At 52.0% G+C, this 19,862-nt stretch overlaps 1 protein-coding gene across 2 annotated transcripts in view; it reads left to right on the forward strand.

The window, feature by feature from the left end:
* The window catches only part of LAMA5 (laminin subunit alpha 5), a 166,300-nt gene that overhangs the window by 98,958 nt on the left and 47,480 nt on the right, over positions 1 to 19,862 (forward strand). For both annotated transcript variants that reach the window (XM_084645460.1, XM_084645461.1), the window contains exons 16-29: positions 1,944 to 2,081; positions 2,383 to 2,435; positions 2,694 to 2,793; positions 3,373 to 3,425; positions 5,872 to 5,977; positions 6,696 to 6,795; positions 7,247 to 7,403; positions 9,431 to 9,569; positions 14,003 to 14,145; positions 14,250 to 14,356; positions 15,311 to 15,464; positions 16,008 to 16,168; positions 16,929 to 17,037; positions 19,528 to 19,625. In XM_084645460.1, coding sequence (XP_084501586.1) covers positions 1,944 to 2,081; positions 2,383 to 2,435; positions 2,694 to 2,793; positions 3,373 to 3,425; positions 5,872 to 5,977; positions 6,696 to 6,795; positions 7,247 to 7,403; positions 9,431 to 9,569; positions 14,003 to 14,145; positions 14,250 to 14,356; positions 15,311 to 15,464; positions 16,008 to 16,168; positions 16,929 to 17,037; positions 19,528 to 19,625 — 1,618 coding nt within the window. The remainder of the gene's footprint in view (positions 1 to 1,943; positions 2,082 to 2,382; positions 2,436 to 2,693; positions 2,794 to 3,372; positions 3,426 to 5,871; positions 5,978 to 6,695; positions 6,796 to 7,246; positions 7,404 to 9,430; positions 9,570 to 14,002; positions 14,146 to 14,249; positions 14,357 to 15,310; positions 15,465 to 16,007; positions 16,169 to 16,928; positions 17,038 to 19,527; positions 19,626 to 19,862) is intronic.

Genomic DNA, 19,862 nt, shown 5'->3' on the forward strand with positions numbered 1-19,862 from the left:
CATGCTCCTGCATGAGTGCAGGTGGCTGCAGTGTGGTGTGTATTATTAACTATCCCCGTCATGCCCTGGGCAGAATCTCCCTCTCTGCCCCCGCCACCAATCAGACTGGAAAGCCAGATGTACACTTGTGCCTCCCAGCAAGAATTTACCGCTCATTAAAAAAATGTTCTGTGATACAATTTCCCTGAAGCAACAAAACAGCAGCATCGCGCCTTTTGCATGGTGCTAAATGTAGAAGCCTGGGTGGCAGCCAGCTGGCTTAGCGTTCGCAGCAAAAAGTGATGCCGGCACTATGCCCTTGAAGAGCCTGGAGGCTGGGATCAAACTGTGTCTCTGGGGTGCAGCAGCCTCTTTATTTCTTTAGATGAAAGAAATAACAGCTGAAGTGCAAATGGGATTTAAAAAATAGACGAACTGAGAGAGGGCAGTAAGCCGGAATTTGAAAATCCTCCATTGTTTTTCCAATACTAAGGATGTTTTGCTGTTGGAGGAGGCCAGTTAGGTGTCAAAGACATTGGCACACTTACTAGAAATACGTCCACAAGCATCTGAGAGGTGACTGGAAGCGAGAGGGCTGAATCTGTCTGGGACCAGGCTAGTTGACGACGGCTACACGTCTGCTGGGTGACATTTAAGTTGAAAGGGCAGTGAGATTTCGATATGCATTAGAGAGAAGCAGGTTATCCAGGAGCGTAAGAATGGCCCTACTGGGTCAGACCGATGGTCCATCTAGCCCCACAGTGCCCGGTGCCAGATGCTTCAGAGGGGACGAACAGGACAAGGGCAATTGTGAAGTGATCCATCTCCTGTTGTCCAGTCCCAGCTCCTGGCAGGAAGCAGCACAATCATTTCCCAGCTCTTTTCCAGGACTTTTTGTTCTAAATTAGCAAATATTTTTGCATCTGTGCTATTAGCTCATTACTACACGCTGGCCCATCCCGGTGCGTCATGTTCCACGGGTGCTATTTGAGAACTCGTGGCCCCAGGCCTTGACAACTGAATGCTGCTCTCAGGTGTTGGGTGTAATTGGCCCTCACCATGTATGTGATAAACTACATGGCTTTTGTTGTTCTCACTAGCCTGTGTGCTTTTGATTTTAATTGTCAAACGTTGAATGTGAGAGACATGTGTCCGCTGAAGTAAAACATTTGTTGTAATTAAACTTTATACCTCATGTCTGAGGAGGTTTATTAATTGGCTGGTCTAGCTATAGAGAGAGTCAGGCAGAGAGGGTAGCTTAGTGCCCCTGTTTTTCTTCTATGGGCCAGGTTCCCAGCAGGACTACATCTCCCAGGATGCACCATGGTGGGTCAGCAAGAGGGGGAGACTGGTGACTCATGGGAAATGTAGTCTAGCTGGGGAGCCTAGCCCATAGAGGTGAGACTGGTAGCGTGAGGCAGTCTGAACTACAGTTTCCAGGAGGCACTGTGGTGGCATTTCCTAATCAAGGGTTTCTGGAAAATAAATAAATTAAATAAATAAATAAATGTTTGGTTTTTCACTGGAAAGTGGAAATTGGGAAATGTTGACAAATTATTTAAAAAAAAAAAAAAAAAGGAAAGAAAGATTGGGTAAAAATGTTATTGAAGGAGAGGAGGGAATATTTTCCGAGCCATTCTATGGACCACATATATGTCACTTACCGCCTTTGAGCTAACAGGGCTCAGTCTGGCTCTGGCAGTGGACCCTCATGTTTTCAGATTACTAGTCCTGAGTTCAGTTTCCGAGGCTGCTGACTCTGCGGGAAACTGCATTATCTTATCCCCACTTTGCGCCCTCTAGCCGAAATGCACCAAGCATGGTGGGGATGGGAGTGTTTAAAGAACTACATTCCTGCTTTGTTTTCTGTTTAAAACAAATGCTTTTATTTTAATCTGGGCCGTGAGTCCCTGTTGCCTTGCAGCTCTCAGCCTGACTGCCCACCTTTCCCTGTTCACCTGCAGCTTGCCAGTGCTCCCCAGAGGGCGCTCTCCACGGCACATGTGATCAGGAAACTGGACAGTGCAGCTGTCGCCCCAAAGTGGCTGGACTGCGCTGTGACACCTGCATGCCAGGGGCATATGGATTTCCACATTGTGAAGGTAGCATTGTCTTCCTCCTCTTCCTGCATGACTTGGTACAGCACATTCGTCCAGGGCTTCTCTCTACACCCTCAAGCCCAGCTGACTGTACCGGCCAACACTCGGAGCACTGTGTTTAAAAACACGCTAATAAATACGCAGGCCAGTCATCAACCCAGCGAAAGCTTAAACACAAAAGAAAACCTCTCCCCCCTCCCCCCCCAATCTGCTCCATGAACAGTTTCTCCGTGTACGCACAGGATGACTCGGAGCATTAAGGGATCTATTTTAAACCTGCTACAAGCTGTGCTTTTTCTTGCAGTGGGCTCCTGTAACCCAGCAGGGTTAGCAACTGCAGACCCTTCCCTGTCTCCGGTGAGTACTTCATGTGCCCCTCAGTCTCTGTGGGCTGCTTTGGGTTTCCTTTCCTGCAAACCTCACTTGTTTTTCTTCTCTGGTCTCAGAATTTCCTACTGTGTCACAGGCTCTGCTCCAGGTGCAATGCAGAGAACGGCAGCTTCCTGCTCTGCAGAGAAGTAGATCTCTCATTTGTCCCCTGAGCTGCAGGTTCTGTGATGCTGCTTGAGCCCCTGGCATTCTCGCCTAATCCTTGTTTTTCCCCTCTTTTTTCAGGGTTCCTGTGCGTGTCGGGCATATGTCGAAGGTCCAGCTTGTGACCGGTGCAAACCGCTCTACTGGAACCTGACTCCAGATAACCCCCATGGATGCACAAGTAAGGAACTTACATATAAGAGGAGTCTTTGGAAGGCAGTCCGTTCCTCTAGAGGTTTAAGGCCCAAACCTAGGCCTTGGGAGGCCATCTCCATTTGAGTAGATATGATTCCCTTTTCTCCATTCCCATCATTTCCACCTTCAGTTATGACACGAAGAGTTAGCATCCCAAGTGACGGGACTGATTTTGTGATCCACATTTAACAGAGGGATGGGCCCAACCTGGTACCCTTTAGAAAAGAATGGATCCAAGGATTTGTTTTGCCAGCTCTCTGCCAGGATCAAACTCAGCCTTTCCCTCAGACTTCACACCAATACAGGTTTTAAGTGCGTAAAACAGGAATGTGCGCTTACAAACGTCCATGTGCAACATCCAGGGCAAGCTTGAGGCTGTCTGAAAATCCAGCCCTTAGTCTGTCCTACTCTGGTTAGTTTCAATCCATAGCAGAAGCCAAGAGCTGGTGTATTTCCTCTCTCCATCCTCTTGGCTTCTATCATGTCTGGTTTCCTCTGCTGCAAGGAACGTTGGTGTCAATCTGAGAGTTTTTAATAGTGTCTGTCTCTCTCTCTCTCTCTTCAGGCTGTCAGTGTGATACCAAGGGCACCATCAGTGGAGTTGCAGAATGTCAGCAAGTAAGATCACCCCCAAAGTTCCCTGTGTAGAACTAGATTCCCTCCCCTTCCTTCTCCCCCACATGCTCCCTTTAGAGTTAGAAAAAAGCCCTTCATGTGTGTAACAGCTGGAGCTCTCCAAACCTGGCTCCCGCAGAACCACTCTTGGTTTATACAGTGTCCTGTCCTGACGCTGTCTGCTCAGAGGTTGCACCGGTGAGTTCTGAGTGCCCTTTGTCGAGCAGAAACTAGAGATCATTTATCCACATTGACCCCCTCGATCTTCTCCATCCTGTTGATGTGGCGCAGCAGCCTGGACTTGCATGAGGACCTGGGTTTAGAGCAGAGGTGGGCAAACTACGGCCCGTGGGCCACATCCGGCCCGCAGGACCATCTTACCCGGACCCTGACCTCCTGGCCGGGGAGGCTAGCCCCCGGGCCCTCCCCTGCTGTTCCCCCTCCCCCACAGCCTCACCTCGCAGTGCTGCTAACGCTCTGCAGGGCAGCATGTCTGGCTCCGGCCAGGCGGCACGGCTGCCAGACATGCTGCTCTGAGTGGCATGGTAAGGGGGCCGGGGGATTGGATAAGGAGCAGGGAGCCCCGGGGAGCAGACAGGGAGCAGAGGGCATTTGGATGGGGCGGAGGTTTGTGGGGGGCGGGGGGCAGTCAGGGGTGGGAGCAAGGGGGTTGGATAAGCATGGGAGTCCCGGCGGGTATGGATAGGGGTTGGGGCTGTCAGGGGACAGGGAGCAGGGCAGGTTGGATGGAGGTGGGGTCCTGGGGGGGCGGTTAGGGCGTGGGGGTGTGGATAGGGATCGGGGCAGTTAGGAGACAGGGTGGGAGGTCCCAGGAGGGGGTGATCAGGGGAGAAGGAGCAGGGGGGTTGGATGGGTCAGGGGTTCTGAGGGGGGCAGTCAGGGGGCGGGAAGTGGGAGGGGGTCGGATAGGGGGCAGGGGCTAGGCTCTTTGGGGAGGCACAGCCCTCCATACAGTTTTGCAACCTCTATGTGGCCCTTGGGCCAAAAAGTTTGCCCGCCCCTGGTTTAGAGCCTACATCAGGATTGAGGGAAGAAGACATACGGTCATTCAGAGTTTGTGCTTTGGCCTACGAGAAATGGAAGAGTCCTATTATTGTGTGTGTATTGCAGTAGCACCTAAGGACCAGGGCCCTCTTGTGTTAGGTGCTGTACAACAAAAAGACAGTCTCTACCCCAAAGAATTTGCAATCTTACTGTGTAGTAATCCACTCAGAGCCCAAGCTAGCTGGAAAATCTTTGGCAGAAACCTTGGAGGGAGACTGCAGAGTTATTTGACAGGGGTGGCAGACGTGCAGTCTTCTCAGTAGCCGTCACGGTCTTTGTTGTATCTGCGGGGCTGGGGAAAGGTAAAGTCCTCTGAATAATATGGTGGACCTCAGCTACATCCTGCTGCCCATGGACTTGATGAAGACTGTGGTTTTCCTAAGGAATGTTCCATGGTAGCTTGTGTTAAGGGATCGTCACTAAAGTCTTGTCGAGAGTGGGAATTCTAGCCAGTGGTGGTGGTGCCCCGAGACAGCTCTACTAGTGCAAACCCCGGTGTAGACACGCTGCGCTTGTGCAAATCGTGATTTTGCTCTGGCCCCAGCCCCCTTTTACACCAGGGCAGTGCATCTGCATTGGGGGAAGGCCCCAGGGCAGTTACAATGGTGTAGCTGTAACAGCACAGACACTTCTCAGTGAGGCAAGGCCGAATTATCTCCCCAAGGCAGCTCGCATAGAATCGTAGAATATCAGGGTTGGAAGGGACCTCAGGAGGTCTAGTCCAACCCCCTGCTCAAAGCAGGACCCATCACCAATTTTTGCCCCAGATCCCTAAATGGCCCCCTCAGGGATTGAACTCACAACCCTGAGTTTAGCAGGCCAGTGCTCAAACCACTGATCTATCCCGTCCCACCCCATACTGCTTGCCTATCCTAGGTAAAATGGTATTGCTTTCCATTAAGTCTGTGGCAGTGGGCACATTATAACAAGGATTTAGCTGTTTGTAAGGGGAGTCAAGTGCTTCCTTTCTTGTATGTTCACCATGCTGTTAAATAGTCTAACCTTAGGTATTGATCTGGCCCCAGTACAGTATTATTTATTGGCTGCATTACGGGAGTGCTTACGAGCCCTACTCATGGACCAGGACCCACCCCATTGTGTTAGCGTTTGAGCACCCCGCAGTCATTACTGGATTTCTCTTCACAACACCCGGTGAGGTAGGGCAGTGCTGTTAGCTCAGTGTACAAGCAGGGAGCTTAGTCTCACGCTTTCCTAAGGAAGCTCTGACAGACCTGGGGATTGAACCTGGGTCTCCAGAGTGCCAGACCTGCTCCTTGACTACTGCACCATCCTTCGTCTCTCGAATGCTGGCTTGGTTGTGCTAAGTGTTGAGGAGGGGCAGAGCCACACCCATGGGGCGCTGACTAACCTGGTTGTCTCCTAGGACAATGGGCAGTGTTTCTGCAAACCCAGCGTCTGCGGCCAGTTGTGTTCCACGTGTAAGGATGGATCCTTCAACCTGGACCATGCAAATTACTTTGGCTGTCAAGGTGCGTACCCTTCTCTCTTTCATGAGGTGCTAGATCTGCCAGCTGGTGGAAAACCGAGCAGAGGAGCTACATGTCTGGGTTCTGTGGGACAGAGTACGGAGGCCTGGAAAACAAAGTGGGTGAGAGCAGAGGGTTGGGCTGTTCTACCAGAAGTGATAGAATTTGAGCACCTGATTTTGACCGGAGTGGATCAAATGATCCACTCGTTCACTCCCCTCCCACTAAGGATGGGAGGGGAACCAGATGAGGGTGGATGCCTGGACTTTACTACTTGCCTTACAAGCTTGTACTTCTGTTTCCCTGTGTGCACATTAATGCCGGTGATCAGAGGCGAAGCAGCAGAGGCTGCCGCTGCCTGTCGCCCTGCGCAATGCCCTCCCCCTCAGTGATGCGCTACAGCGGTGGCGATGCTGGGGGATCGGCGGTGAGCAGGGCTGCTGAAGGGGTTTGGGTTTAGAGGCCAGGTCGGAGCTTGGAGGGCTCACTGAGAGGATTGGCAGGCCTGTGTTCTTCTCAGCAGCCACCAGCAGTCTTGAAATAGCTCAGCGCTGCGCTGGAAGAGAAGCTGATCCAAGCAGGGTCCGAGCCAACATGAAAATGGATACAATGGAATAAAAATAGACCTCGGTGGCCCCACCCTTTGGCGTGCGACTTTGATTAGTGCTATTCGGAGCTCATTAATGTCCGTGGAATGTAAACACGTGTTTCCTGTCCACAGGCTGCCGGTGCGACGTTGGTGGGTCCATCGGGACGGCGTGCGACGCGAGGACCGGAGCCTGTCACTGCAGGCAGAATACACAAGGCCCGACATGCACCCTGTAAGAGGCTGGCTGTCACTACAGAGCTGCTTGGTGTGTTCGCTCCTTGTTCCTTCAGCTGGAGACTTCTCCAGCGCCCCCTCCCCAGCTAGCGGGCCATGGCCTTGGAACTCTGGAGGCTGCGCATGCCTCCCACCCTCTGTCACCACAACTGCTGCCACACATCTACACCCTAGCGTGTTCACCCCTTGTTGGGGACCCTCCTTTCCTGCCCCTTCCATCCCTGAACAGCTGGAAAGAAGTAAACTCCACTCCAGCTTCTCTCCCCATTATTGGGAAGAGGGAGTCCCATACAGCATTGATATGGAGCTGACAGGTGCAGACACCATCCCATTTGCTGGCTTCTTGGGGGCCCTCCAGGATGCAGCCAATCGTGGGAGTAGTGTGAAGTGAGTTCCCTGGACTGTGGAAACCAGGCTTGTAATTATACCTATTGACTCTCTTTCTCCAGGCCTGCAAGGGACTATTATTTCCCTGACCTCCACCACCTGAAATTAGAGTTGGAAGAAGGCACCACGCTGGATGGCCGGGCCGTTCGCTTTGGCTACAACCCCCTGGAGTTTGAGAATTTCAGCTGGAGAGGATATGCTCAGATGTCTCCCATTCAGGTATGATTTACGGGCCTAGCCCCAGCCTGGGCTCCCTACCAGGAGAGGACGCAGAAGGCTAACCATTTGAAGCGCTGTAGACGTGCGTCTTATTTTAACCCAAAGAGCTGCTCTAAACCCAAGGTCATGTGGTGGCCAGAACAAACAGTGCAGTGTAAATATAGTCTGTTTGTGCAGATATTTCCTGTAGCATTAGAGACGGAATAGACTGATGAGAGGAGATATCCTAATTCAGGAAGCCCTGCTCAGGAGGTCAGACTAGAAGATCACAGTGGTCCCTTCTGGCTGTATGATCTATGTATCCTAATCCAGTTACTGGGAAGCCTCCTATGGGGCTTTCTCTATACAATGCCCGCAGGTTTCCGTAGGGCCCTTTCATCTGCTCTTCTCTTTCCTGCCACGCTCTACGTAACTCCCTCTCCCCGACCCCGAGAAGGAAGCCACTCCTTCCCCATTACCCTACGCAGCTTATGCCCTTTGTGGCTGCTTTGACTGGACTGTTGTTGAGTGTAGATGATTTTCTACATGGTCCCTAGGGGCGAAGCTGTACCAGCCACTCACATTACTCCCTCCAGCTTTTCCCTCTGCGAACCTTCCATCTGCACCGCCCCTATCAGAATGTTGAGTGTGTGTCGGAGGAGGGACAGGGCGGTTATATAGCAGCCATACAGGGTTGTCCTGTGTAGCGGGTTCTTTATCCTGACCCTTGCTCTCTCTCCACCTGCAGCTAGAAAATTCTTTGCTTTGCTTTGTTGCTAGGCTAGGCTGGGTTTTCAAAGGGGCTGAAGGGAGTGAGGCTCCAGATTCCCACAGTATTCTGGTGCGGGCTGGACACCTAACTCCTCTGGGCTCCTTTTGAAAATCCCAGGCCGAGCAACCAAAGACTGTTAAGTGAGTTGTTCACTTTGCTGCTGGCTTTGTTTGGTATCCACTGGCTGCATTAGAGACTCCACTGGCGTTAAAAGTCAGGCAGGTGTGTGGCTTTTGCCCCTCTTCCGTGCAAGCTCATTCCAATGTGCCCTTGACCGTGGAGCTGTGACCGTGGAGCTTTAACCCTAAAACCTAGTCTTTAGCATCCCTTGCCAGTATATTTTCTCAAGGGAACGGCCCTCCTTTATCACAGCCAGTTTATCATGCCCATGGAGGGTTTGATTGGCAAACCTCCTCTTGGTCCCTTGAGCCCTGGCACAGGAAAGCACTTAAGCATGTGCTTAGATCCTGTGAAAGTCCATAGGACTTTAGCATGTGCTTAATGTTAAGCACATGCTTAAGTGTTTTCCGAGACAGGGATGCTTTTCTGAATCAAGGCCACGTGGCAGCTCTTGAATAAGTGGACACATCTCTCGGGGGTGTCTTCAGTCGGTATTGCTGGTTGGTAGTATTTCAAGTGTAGGAGAGAACTCTGTGATTTCCATTTGCAGCCTCTCTGCAGACATTTGGGTGGCGAACCCATGAGCACAGAGACAGATGGCCTTGGAGCCGCCTGTGGGCTGACTGTAGTACAAAGCACCAAACCCATGTTACGTTAAAAATGGAGTCAAACCTTTTGTTAAAGTAACCTCTTTCCCTAGCTTGGAATATGCCCCCCAAAATAGCCCCTCCACCAAACAGCACCCATCAGTGCTAGTCAGCTTCCATTCCAAAGCTGACAGCTAGGAACGCTCTCCAGTTAAACACTGTGGCCAAGCAACCTAAACGCTAGCGTGTGAGAGTGTCTCATAGGTGGAGCTGCTCTCCTGGTGCATGCCCCCTGCCTCCACCTCTCCCGCCCACCCACCCGTGAAAAGCACGGAGAGGGAGGAGGATAGGTAGGTGCTTGTAAAATGCACTTGGTAGCACCTGTGCAACGCGTTCTCTTGCTGCCCTTTTCACCCTGTTAGGCTGCGTGGCTGCTTGACTCCTCCTGCGCTGTGGCATGTTGCTTAGGGAGCAGTCCCCCGAGCTGCTGCACTGGGGCTGGTGGCTGTTGGCGGTGGAGGTGATTTAAGGTGTTGCTCTGCTTCTCTCCCCTTTCTCTCTCCCACCAGCCCAAGGTAGTGGTGACTCTCAATGTGACCTCCCCTGACCTGTTCCGCATCGTCTTCCGCTACGTCAACCGGGGGCCGGCCAGTGTGGAAGGGAGGGTCTCGGTCCTTGAGGAAGGAAAGTTTAATGTTTGTGGCAACTGTAAGTGCGTTTCTCACTCTGAGACTAACCAAAACAACCCCGCTTTCTGCAACCCCTCCGAAACACCGCCCGTTGGGACTTCCTGAGCTCCTCCAGCGTGCCAGCCCTAGGCGTCTTGGCAGCTGCTCCTCTGTGTCATGCAGAGGGGAGGGGGACTAGAGAGAGAAGCAGGCAGGCAGGCAGGCAGGTACCGCTCTCCCACAGGACGGGTGATGGGCCCAGTGCCGGCCCCACAGTGATGTGTGCCCAATGTGCTTGTGCTTTTTGCAGAGTAAAGTCAGAATCACGGTAGACGTGAAGGAGGCAGAGCTCTATCTATTCCATGTCATCCTGAGGTATATTAATTCAGGAGGTGCCACTGTGTATGGCAAAATTACAGCTTATCAGCCACGAAGGAGAGGTAAGGGTCCCGCACTGCTTCCCCACGCCACTGCTGCTTCCTCCCCTCCCCCTGCAGTCTCCTGTGGACATCACCGTATGGCTTCACTCTGGAACTCCTGCCCTCCAGAGCCGAGGGCTGGACTGAGGCGGCACTTCCCCCATTTAACAAGCCGGCTCCGCAGCAGCCACGGCCCCAAGGGGCGTGTGCTTGTCGACTCGGCCGGTATGGGAGGAGGCAGCATAACTTCAGATGAGGCTTCCCTGCCTGGTGCCCCCGAAGGGACAGGATGGCCCGGAAGGCCCTTGCAGAGCCTGAGAGGAGTAGCTACGTGTCCAAGATGGGCCACACAGGTGGAACCAGGTCCGAACATCAGCATTCGGACCCGGGGTTTATTTTTTCGGTTCCATGTTTCACTGGCGGTTGGTGAATGAAGTACCAGGACATGCAGGAGAGGGATGCGCTTCACCTGTCTGTACACTCCCTACAGCCGCCTTCTACCATCAGAGCGCGTCGCCTTGCATTTTAAAGCCAGAGGCAGTAGCGGGAGACCAGACCCCCACTTCCTGATTCATAAGGACATGGCGGAAGAACCTGTTTTTTGGCCTTTGAGAAGTGCCAGGTGGCCTGGCCTGGCTGGTGTTTAACAGGGTTTCCCATTTGCATTTTGGCAGTGGCTCTAAGCTGGCTGCACAGGCTCCGATAACCCATCCTGTGCAGGCAGGGAAAGGAAGAGCCAGCAAAGACGGCTTGAAAGGCAGAGACCTACGTTTTGTATGTACCAGGAATCAGCAACGTGTAGGCAAGAGCACACGGGGACAGATGGTTTTGTTTTTTTGCGGAAGAGGATAAAAGGGCTTTACCTCCCTGCTAACTAACATGCACAGACGCGCACACAGCCTACTGCTAATGCCTCCTCTCAGCTAGGCCAGGAGATGGGATCTGGGGTTCGCGCCTGTCATTGGCTTTCTCTTTTCTGGCAGCTCAGAGCCCGTCTGCTTCTCCCCTGGGCTGTTACCCAAGCAGCAGCTTTCTCTTTTCTGGAGCTCACGCCCCAGGAATGAGCATTGCCACGCCTGACCTGAGTGTCAGTCCTCCTGGAGCTCTTTGCTTCACCAGAGCTGCCCTCTCTGTGAGACCTCACTGTCTGAGCTCCTGTGCTGCTCTCCCTTCTCCACAATGCACGATTTTGCTGGGTGGCTCCTCTCCCTCAGGCAGGGTGATTTGGCAGGTGCCTTGGAAGGGCTGCTAGCACTAGGCTGTCAGTGACAGCAGGAGACTCTAGGAGAGCAGCTGGGCATTGCCTCTGGCCCCCCTGCACTCCCAAGCTTGGCGTTTGAAACCTGCTGTCATACCCGCATGGCAGCATGCAACGCTGCCACCAAGGTATTCCAGGCGGCCAGTGACTGATTGTGTCCCTTCTGGAACAGTCCCATAGGATGGCATAGACAAGGACTACTTTTTATAGGCTGGCTCAATAAACCCTATAGAAAAGTTGTCCCTTTCTATTAAATTCTGTCAGATTTTTAAGGGATTCCTATAGACCCATATTGGCATGGCCCCTATTAAACCCTATAGGTTGGTTTTCCACAAGGAATGACTTGGAACTGAGTCAAGCTTATCCCTGCCCACTCTACCCATGCCAGGATGGCAAAGTGACTCCTGGTTTCTGCAGCGTGGCAAGCGCTCAGCCTGGTGAGGAAAAGGAACAGTAAAATTATGCTCCAGTCTTCGTGCGCAGCCACCTTTTGCATTTACTTTTCTGAAGAGCGAGTCTCTGCAACCACTTGGTGCCACGTGTTTTTCTGGCAAAATTGTGTCTGCAGGTTTTTTTCCCATATGTGGGAACTCCAGTGTCCATTTGCAAAGTGCATTTGCTGGCAGAGGTTAGCTAAACTGTCTCTGCAGGGAAGTTCTTGAATTGCCACGTACGTAGAAAATTGCAGTCACTGTAGAGGGTGGTCTGAGGCCCCTTCGACAATCTGTACCATGAAAGCCAGCAAGTTTCAAAGCCAGCTGCAGCGATTTCTTCCTCAGGAGAACTAGCCCAGTGGGGCAGTTCTCACAGAGACCCTGCAAGAGAACGTCACTGCACCCACCCTAGCATGTCTTCCCATCTGCTACATTCAGTCTCTACTCATTCATCGTCAGCTGAGTGCTGTTTCAAGGAGCTAGGTTGAGGATGGCTGGTGCTGAACAGTTTGGTACCTCCATGAGGATTTCCAGTCTAATGGATTAAAAAACAGGGCTGGGAGATACAAAACTGGTGTTCCCTGCCACTGACTCGCCAAGTGACCTGGAACAAATCACTTGACCTCTGTATCTCAGTTTCACAATCTGTACATAATAATGCTCCCGGCGAGGGAGGAGGTTCCTTAATTCTCTAATGTTGATGTCATGGTCTGAGATCCTGGGATGAAAGGTGACACTGAGTAGAAAATATTGTTGTTTATTTGGAACTACTGGGCTGGCACAGAAGAAAATGTTGCTTTACCTTGTAAAGTGAGCAGCTGGAGGATATATACAGGGCCTGACATGCCCAGATCTTGCTTTAAAAAAAGGAAGAAAGCAGCTGGATAATTATACGACCAGTTACGTTTCTACACAGGAAAGTTAAGAGAAGGGTCATCCACTCACATGCTGCTGGGCGTAATCTGATCACAACATAGGTCAGGAAGGATTACAGCTGGCTTGCTGTATAACGCTGTGGCTTTTTCCCCTTGGATGCTTCAAGTATTTGCTAGTGCAGGAGGCATATTCCCAGCCTGGTGGACCGATGAGTGGACCCAGCACAGCAGCCCTTTTGCTAAGCCATGTAATCTCCAAAACATCGAGCCATCCTCATTTCTGTGTGGAAGGGGCTGCCAGTGTTAAGACCAGGGGCCTAGAAGCAAGTTAGTCCCTTGCAGCGTTCGGTTTAGCAAGCTTTTAGCCCTTTCACTCCCTGACAGCTCCGAATATAGGGCACGCTTTTCAAAAGGGACACGGCCTCTCTTTTGTGGGTATAATTTTCTCACACCATTTTGCTCCTGCTCTTTGAGGTGGTTTTTTTTTTTGTTTGGGCTTTTTTGCACCCGAAATAATTCCTATGGTCAGAGGTGCAAATTCTCTGAGCTGCCCCTTCACAAAGGCATCCAACACACATGCCTCCTTGTCCTCATTTTCAATGGTGCTGCACTCAAGTGCTATGGTTCAGGAATCTAGGGTCCAATCTTGAGTTAATTGCACTGTCCACACACTGGATGCGGCTAAACAGTCGTCATAGTAGCATGCTCCTTCGCCCTACCCTCGCTCGCCCCTGCTGCGTGCCATGCTATAAATGAACCACACAAAGACAGTCAGAGGAACACGTGTGTGAAATTCGCAGTCTCCTGCCTCAGCTCATCTGTGTTTTTTAAAAAAAAACCCTGAACCTGCAAACTAGCCGGTGGCCATTCTGACACTAGGTGCTGTGCTGTGATCGCACTCATAGTTAATTGATTTAAAACATCTATGGACGGTCAGTTTAGCCAAAAATATTTCAGTGGGAGAAGGATGGGGCCTGAAGTCTAGGGGAAGGCTGTTGCATTAAATTGCCCTCTTAAGTTCCAGCTGTGGAATGTCGGTAGGTGGGGAAAGGAAGGAGGCTCTCAGAGTTTGCAGCAAAACATTCTCCATTGTGTATGGTGTATCTGATTGATTCTTGTCACTCGTCTTTGAATAATTTCATAGTAAATAAGTTCTCTTTGTCTCTAGCTGGTGGGATGCTGGTGGGTATGGGCTATTCAGCGTTGGATGAGAGCTACAGATTAGCAATAGCAGTAGGGAAGTTAGTGGGTTTTTTTTTCACTGAGCAGATTCTGCTCGGGGGTTATTTCTATCATTGTCTGATGTGGGACCCCAGCACATCCGCTGTGGACGCTGCTTGAGAGACTAAACCAGGTTCCCCCCAAGCCACATTTACAGAGTAACTTCCCCGACTGTATCCTCCGCGCTTGCTGCCCATTGTGCGGTATCCCCTCAGGGCCGCCCTGAGCTTGTGCCCTCTCACAGTCTCCTGTCCTTCCCACCCCAGGTACTGAGCAGACCAAGCAGATCATCTTCGCTCCCAGCACCGAACCAGCTTTTGTCACCGTCCCTCAGAACAGCTTCGGGGAGCCCTTTGTGCTGAACCCCACTGTGTGGTCTCTGATCGTAGAGGCAGAGGGCATACTGCTGGTAAGGCCCTTTCCCTTCTCCCTCCTCCAAGGAAGACTCTGGCAGTTTCCCGAGGAACAGAGTCACACTCAACTTGTCCCCCTCCTTCTCCGCCCCCATTCCAGGACTATCTGGTTTTGCTCCCCAGTTCGTACTACGAAGCGCCTATCCTGCAGCTGAAGGTCACAGAGGCGTGTACCTACAGCCCAGCCCCTGAACAAGCCAGTCAGAAGTAAGGAACTCCATTCCTCTCTTTGTGATCTGTGTTATTTGGGGTCTGCCCAGCCCTCTTAACCCTCTGGTACTAATGAACTCGTAGACTGCCCCCTTCTGTGCAGGGCTGCAGTCCCATTCAGTCAGCAGCTGCTCTCTGTGGGGGAGGCACCAGGGATCTCCCTTCACTAGGGGAGCCTGGGCAAACGGGGGTGGGCTTAGGCTCTTGGAAGAAGTCAGCCACAGCAGCTAACTACCCCGGGACCCTTGTGGTGCCTCTCGCCTGCCATTCAGGCCAATGGAGGAGTGTTGTGTTCGCAAGAGTCTGCAGGGCTCGGGGGTGAGGGTGGCTGGGTGGGGAGAGGTTTTGATTGTGGCAATGGAACATAACGAACAGGAGCAGCTAAAGTTTGAGGCTGAATGGCTTCCTCTACCTAATGGCAGGGCCCCACCCAATCTCACTGGGGACACAATAGGATTTTGGAGCCGGTGTTGCACTGGAGGGAGGGATGCCTAGGTCATTGGATTGCTCAAAGGGTTAGTCCTGGGGGCACTGCCCCGTTCCCTTCTAGCTTTGGTCGATAGCCCGGGAACGTTGTTAGCAATAAGCAGCATTTGCTGGCCAACATGAAGTGAACTGCCAGCCTCTTCAACTCCTAATGGGCAGGCGTCCATTTCTCATACACCACCGTCCCCCATGGTCCCCCTGCGGAGACTGCCAGCCAGGGCTGAACGGGCTGTGGAGACTGATTTCCCAGTGTGCCCCTAGAAGTGGACCCTCCCAGGGAGATCTGAGGCACTTGTAACAGCACAGCATGCGAGCGGGGGGGCTGCCGTGGCCAGTGAAACACAAACTCTTGCTCCGTCCAAGGCCAGGATGTTCTCGAGAGCAGCGGAGCCCTTGCTTTGCTCCCTGGGACCTGGACTCAACGCTCACAACAGAACTTCACAAATTCTTTCCTAACGCTTCTAGCTGCCTCTTGTACAAGTACCTGTCTGTGGACAGCTTCCCCTCTGCGGCTGGAGGAGACATGGTGTGCCGGCTGGACAACAGCTTACCCAGGCCCTGTCCCACTGTGCGCATCACCCCATTGCACCCACAGATGGCGCTGTGCAGCGGCGGTGACGTGAGTAGCTTGTTTATTTCACCCTTCAGCCCTGTGAGACCAAAGGTGCCGGCTGTCCCCTTGAGAGAGCTTGTACTTTAAATATCTTGGGATGGCTATTCCAGAAACTTGCCCACACGTCCTTCTATTCCTCCGGCAGCTCATTAAGCTGCTCGTGTGAGTGTGTGTTTAGGTGCTGCTCACCCATGTAGTCACCCCTGCAAACTCTGCCCTGGGTGTGTAAATGGGCTGGGGGGTGGGGTGTGTGCTCATTGTGCTGGGATTTTAAAACTTGGCCCACTGCCTTCTTAGCCTGTCCATACAGTAATATGTTGAAGCCTGTGCACCTAAGAATCTCACTGATGTAGCCCCCAGCGGGAAGATATGGTGTGGCTGGGGGGGGTGGTATGCACCCACTGAGAGCTATCTCAATGCATCATTTTGGTCCCTGGAGTGTATTGGGTCAGGAAGAGGAAAGCTGGTACATAGCACTGGTAAGCTGTGTGTGTAGTAGAGGGAGGTGAGATGCAGTGTATCTCTGTCATATTTTCATTTCCCACCCAGGTGGAGGTCCAGCTGCAGCTTGCTGTTCCCCAGCCTGGGAGATACGTACTGCTGGTGGAGTATGCCAACAAGGGTGCTGTGCAGAGGGCCAGCGTAGCAATGAGCTCCCTGCAGTTAGCCACCCAGCAGGGATCACTCACCTTCCACACATGTGACTACAGGTACGAAGCCAGATCTGAACAAGCGGCTGAGTGAAGGGGCAGCTGTAGTGAATATGGTAACGTCCCTCTCCTGCATTGCACAGTGAGGGGACAAGCTTCTCTGTTCAGTTGCTTCCTACTTTGTTGCACTAATAGAACGTTCAGCCTTGTGCCTCAGAATGAGAATATTGTATCTGGGCACATGGTGGTGCAGTACCCACCGTGGGATCTTGGTAACAGCTTGAATCTCGCAACCCCCCATCACCCAAGGGTAGGCACATTGTCACTCCCATTTGATAGTGGGGAAAGTGGGCCGCAGGCAGCCCAGACCTTCAGAACCCCTTTTCTGCATGCTTGCTGCAGCTAGGGCCGATGCACTTGCAAATTTGATGCTTGCTTATCTCACATGCATTCCCAGTTCTGAAAATCTGGGCCTAAGTGACTTGACGGAATCCCAGCAAGAGAGAGCGGCTGGAAATAAAAGACGAATCCTGTACTTGAGTCACCTGCTCCAAGCACTAGACAATATTTATGTAATCCACAGACTGAGTGCCTTGTCTGGGAGCTGCTCTCATGTTTGACTTCAAACTGTGACCTTAGCAGTAGGAAACAAAGGCTTGGGATATCCTTAGGAAATGCGTTCTTGTGACTACCCCAAGCGGGCATTCAAAGACTTACCTCAGCTCTATATAAATAACTTCAAGAATGTATATCTGGCAAGACAAGAAATGAATTATGGCTCTGCCTAGGGCCATCCTTGAGTTCTGTTTTTGTCTTGCAGTTTCCTTTGCCGTGGGATGGTCTTAGATTCACAGAATCGCTTGGCAGCTTTTGAACTTACCACAGAGGGAACCGTTCGGTTCACTGCAGATCAAGCCCACTTCTTCCTGGTAAGACCTCACTACAAAGGACAGCTGTGTGGCTTCCCTCAGCTCCAGGTGGTGTGGAAGGAGGAGGCTGAGAACCAGTAGATTCAGGACTTAACCTGGAGAATAGGGTGATGTTCCTATGTTAGATCAGTCACGGTGTGTAACTCTGTCTATAACATGAGTGAGGCTGCGAGTCTGTCATGGAGGTCACAGAAGTAACGGAGTCCGTGATTTTCCAGGACCTCCGTGACTTCTGCAGCCTGCTGGCGCTCCTGCCCCAAGGCCGCTGGAGCAGCTGAGGTGGCTCCGGGGCCAGCCCCCACAGCAATAGTGGCGGTGTGTCTCCTTCCCACCGCCCTCAGGCAGCAGTGGTGGTCCCGGTGTCTCCACCCAGCAACAGTGGAGGCCCCAAGCACCAGCAGGTGCCCTGGAGCGCTCTCACACACACACCCCCAAACACCCAAGATGTAGTCGGGGGTATATAGTACAATTCATGGACAGGTCACCAGGCCATGGTGTGTCATGGGCATTTGGGACTGAAGGAGCGAGGGCGAAAGGAGTTCTTTTGCGGAACTCTCTTATGGTGTCTTTCAGTATGGTATTCTGTCTCATCAGAGCCTGTAGGCTCACTTTGCAGAGCATAGAGGAATTCAATGTAGATGTTAGGTCCTAAGTGACCCTAAGGGATTGTCCACACAGTTAGTGAGTGCACAGCAAGCTGGAGTGTAAACCTCCAGGGTACTAGCTTGCCGTGCACTAACTGGCTGTGTGGACCCTCCTGCCGCTCACTGAAAGTTCTCTGTGTGCTTTGACAGCAATAGGTCAAAGTGCACTGCAGAATTTGTAATGCACAGCAGCAGGGTCCACACGCAACTTAGTGCATGGCTGGCTAGTGCACTGTGGAGTCACGCTGGCTTGCTGTGCATTAAGGCTCTATATGGACAACCCTGAGACCCGTTTTCAGAAGAGACTTAAGCACTTGAGTCCCACTGATGTTCAGTAACAGTCCCATTTTCAAAAGAGGAGCCTAAGTGTCATTTCAAGTCAGTAGGACTCAGTGCCTTCTGAAAATGGGACTTAGTCACTTAGGAGCTAAAAGTCTACATTGAATTCCCCCATACTCTGCAAAGTGGGTCAACATGCTCTGATGAGATACCATGGAAGGGGACATACTGCCAAAGTCACTTCTGAAAATGGGATGTAAGCTCTGAATCACTGGTTCTCAACCAGGGGTACGCGAACCCGTGGGGGTTTGCAGAGGCCTTCCAGTGGGTACATCAGGTCATCTAGATATTTGCCTAGTTTTACAACAGGCTACATAAAAAGCACTAGCAAAGTCAGTACAAACTAAAATTTCATACAGGCAATGACTTGTCTATACTGCTCTATATACTATACACTGAAATGTAAGTACAATATTTACATTCCAATCGATTTATTCTATAATATGGTAAAATTGAGAAAGTCAGCCATTTTTCTGTAATAGTGCACCGTGACACTTCTGTATTTTTATGTCTGGTTTTGTAAGCAAGTAGTTTTTAAATGAGGTGAAACTTGGGGGGTACGCAAGAAAATCAGACTCCTGAAAGGGGTACAGTAATCTGGAAAGGTTGAGAGCCACTGCTCTAAATCACTTTGAGGCATATACAAATCTTGCCTTAGAGCAGAGGTGGGCAAACTATGGCCCATGGGCCACATCTGGCTGGCGGGACTGTCCTGCCCGGCCCCTGAGCTCCTGGCCTGGGAGGCTTGCCCCTCCCCCGCTGTCCTCCCCACCCCATATCGTTGCCGCCATGCGGGCAGCAGGGCTGCGAGCTCCTGCTGCACTGAGCAGCATGGTAAGGGCCGGCGGTGGGAGGGTTGGGTAGGAGGTCCCAGCAGGCAGTCAGGGGACAGGGAGCAGTTGGATGGGGCGGAGGTTCTGGGGGGGTCAGGGAACAGGAGGGGTTGGATATGGGGTGGGAGTCCTGGGGGGGGCCTGTTGGGGAGGTGTGAATATGGGGCTGGGGGGCAGTCAGGGGACAGGGAGCAGGCGGGGTTGGATGGGGGTGGGATCCCTGGGGGGGCAGTTTGGGGCGGGGTCCTGGGAGGGAGTGGTGAGGGGAGAAGGAGCAGGGGGGTTGGATGGGTCGGGGGTTCTGAGGGGGGCAGTCAGGGGGCAGGAAGTGGGAGGGGATGGATGGGGACGGGGGCCAGGCTGTTTGGGGAGGCACAGCCTTCCCTACCCAGCCCTCCATACAGTTTCACACCCCAATGTGACCCTCGGGCCAAAAAGTTTACCCACCCCTGCCTTAGAGCAATTGAATTCAGACACATTTGGCTTCTGCCCTCCACCAAACACAGGGCCCTACAGCACTGGTCTGCAGCTACAGTAAAGTGTCTATGAGGGGGTCTTTAGAGTATTCAGCCTGATCTTTAGGGATCAGGGGTGGGGGTAAAGGAGCAAATCTAGGCTTCAAGTAGCAGAAGGTTTCATTTTACCACTCTTCTCTTTCCTTCCTGGTGCTGTAGTATAAAGTGTACCTGATACCTTATGGACAATTCACCATGGAATATGTTGAGCCAAAGGTTCACTGCATCAGCCTCCATGGAACCTTCTCACCCTCCAGGTAACGGAGTGCATGATTTCTCTAAGCACTTTACCTACGAGAGTGAATATTATCCCCATTTTAAAGATGGAGGCACAGAGAGGTGAAGTGACCTGCCCACTTGAGCCAGTAGCAGAGTTGGGATTAGAACCCAGCTCTCCAGCCCTGTGTTCTCACAACTAGACTAGATGGTCTCCCTTATGGGATGTACTCCATGTATCACTCCAGTGAAATAGCCTTCCTGAGACTTGCTCACAT

The sequence above is a fragment of the Lepidochelys olivacea genome, assembly GCF_965140295.1.
Source record: "Lepidochelys olivacea isolate rLepOli2 genome assembly, chromosome: 13".
In the NCBI taxonomy this organism is placed as follows: domain Eukaryota; kingdom Metazoa; phylum Chordata; order Testudines; family Cheloniidae; genus Lepidochelys; species Lepidochelys olivacea.